At 56.3% G+C, this 2,323-nt stretch overlaps 1 protein-coding gene across 1 annotated transcript; it reads left to right on the top strand.

Moving 5' to 3' along the window:
- Positions 1-298: 298 nt before the first annotated feature.
- On the top strand, positions 299-1,948 carry LOC123428009 (agmatine coumaroyltransferase-1). The gene has a single exon (XM_045112153.1). The coding sequence runs from the start codon at positions 460-462 to the stop codon at positions 1,777-1,779; it is 1,320 nt and encodes a 439-aa protein (XP_044968088.1). The 5' UTR covers positions 299-459; the 3' UTR covers positions 1,780-1,948.
- Positions 1,949-2,323: the final 375 nt, after the last annotated feature.

The following is a 2,323-nucleotide window of genomic DNA, read 5'->3' as shown; positions in this document are numbered from 1 at the left end:
GCCTCGTCCGTAGAAGTCCTGTAAAGCATCCGTACTTCTCTATAGTAAAGCATCCTTAGCTATAGCAAAGTCCTGTAAAGCATCCTTAGCTATAGCAAACGATGCCGCCACTACTGCTGCTTCCTCTCTTCTCGACGCCCAGAAAATGTCATGCACGGTCAACTCAACTCGCCAATAGTAAAGTAAAGTTTTCCAGCCCCCACCTACCTCGAACAATTGTATTTTGACCAATCCAATTCCAAACTCAGTTGCTCCACCAACGAAATGCATGAGGAAAAATGCATGCACGCATGCATCGCCCTCCAGCTCTTTATACTAGCCTATAAATAAAGCTCGACATCTGCTCATCCAGCCTCACCAACCAATAATCATACACTGCTACTATCTTGTTTGTAACACCAGCTCAGCTGCCTAGCTCGTTGCGGTCCAGCTTCGTTTTTACGCACGTTCGCCGTCGACATGAAGATCACCGTGCACTCTTCCAAGGCCGTCAAGCCCGAGTACGGCGCCTGCGGCCTCGCTCCGGGGTGTACCGCCGACGTCGTCCCGCTCACCGTGCTCGACAAGGCCAACTTCGACACGTACATCTCGGTGATCTACGCCTTCCACGCGCCGGCGCCGCCCAACGCCGTTCTCGAGGCCGGGCTGGGCAGAGCGCTGGTGGACTACCGCGAGTGGGCCGGGCGGCTCGGCGTCGACGCCAGCGGCGGCCGCGCGATCCTGCTCAACGACGCCGGCGCCCGGTTCGTGGAGGCGACGGCCGACGTGGCGCTCGACAGCGTCATGCCGCTCAAGCCCACGTCGGAGGTTCTCAGCCTGCACCCCAGCGGCGACGACGGGCCAGAGGAGCTCATGCTAATCCAGGTCACGCGGTTCGCGTGCGGGTCGCTCGTCGTGGGGTTCACCACGCAGCACATCGTGTCCGACGGCCGCTCCACCGGCAACTTCTTCGTCGCGTGGAGCCAGGCCACCCGCGGCGCCGCCATCGACCCCGTCCCGGTGCACGACCGTGCTTCCTTCTTCCATCCCCGCGAACCGCTGCACGTCGAGTACGAGCACCGTGGCGTCGAGTTCAAGCCCTACGAGAAGGCACACGACGTTGTCTGTGGTGCGGACGGCGACGAGGACGAGGTGGTGGTGAACAAGGTGCACTTCAGCCGGGAGTTCATCTCCAAGCTCAAGGCGCAGGCGTCGGCTGGCGCGCCCAGACCCTGCAGCACCCTGCAGTGCGTGGTGGCACACCTGTGGCGGAGCATGACGATGGCGCGCGGGCTCGACGGCGGGGAGACCACCAGCGTCGCCATCGCCGTGGACGGGAGAGCGCGGATGAGCCCGCAGGTGCCGGACGGATACACCGGCAACGTCATCCTCTGGGCGCGGCCAACCACCACGGCGGGGGAGCTCGTGACCAGGCCGGTGAAGCACGCCGTGGAGCTCATCAGCAGGGAGGTGGCCCGGATCAACGATGGCTACTTCAAGTCCTTCATCGACTTCGCCAACTCCGGCGCGGTGGAGAAGGAGCGGCTGGTGGCGACGGCCGACGCGGCGGACATGGTGCTGAGCCCCAACATCGAGGTGGACAGCTGGCTGCGGATCCCGTTCTACGACATGGACTTCGGCGGCGGGCGGCCATTCTTCTTCATGCCCAGCTACCTGCCGGTGGAGGGTCTGCTCATCCTGCTGCCGTCTTTCTTGGGCGACGGCAGCGTGGACGCCTACGTGCCACTCTTTAGCCGCGACATGAACACCTTCAAGAACTGCTGCTACAGCCTCGACTAGGTCCCGTTTGCACGTACCTGCCATGTGCCAATGTGTGCCTGGTGTCGGATCAACGTTAGCCACTTGCCTAGTTTTATTTTTGAAGTTCTTGATTCAATTATCCATTCTGTTTTGGAAGAGTAAATAAACGAAGTTTTAATCTTTCAGATGGAGATTATTTTTCGGAGAAGGGCTATTGAGTTGCAAATGATTATTTTTCATGGGTTTTCTGATAATATGTATTCCAACTTGACAATTGCCGTGCATTACAGTTGTGGCACGTGAGTTGCAATCGAGGGTGGGGTAGGGCGTGGGGGTGGTAGGGTAATCGTAATCATTTGATTTGATTCAGTTAATGCAAATTTTTTGGTTTGATTTGATTCAGTTAATGCAAAAGATTTAATTTAATTGCATTTGTTTGGCATATAGCTTAAATGATTGGATTGCATTAATGCAGTTAACTTACAGCCACCAACAGGATACTGCAGATATTTAATTTTTCAGATGGTGAGCATGATTAAGGAGATTATTTTTTAGGGAAGGGCTATTGAGTTTTCTTTTTGCA

The sequence above is a fragment of the Hordeum vulgare genome, chromosome 2H (assembly GCF_904849725.1).
Source record: "Hordeum vulgare subsp. vulgare chromosome 2H, MorexV3_pseudomolecules_assembly, whole genome shotgun sequence".
In the NCBI taxonomy this organism is placed as follows: domain Eukaryota; kingdom Viridiplantae; phylum Streptophyta; class Magnoliopsida; order Poales; family Poaceae; genus Hordeum; species Hordeum vulgare.
The sequence above is the reverse complement of the archived record's forward strand: the minus strand, read 5'-3'. Positions and strand labels throughout refer to the sequence as shown.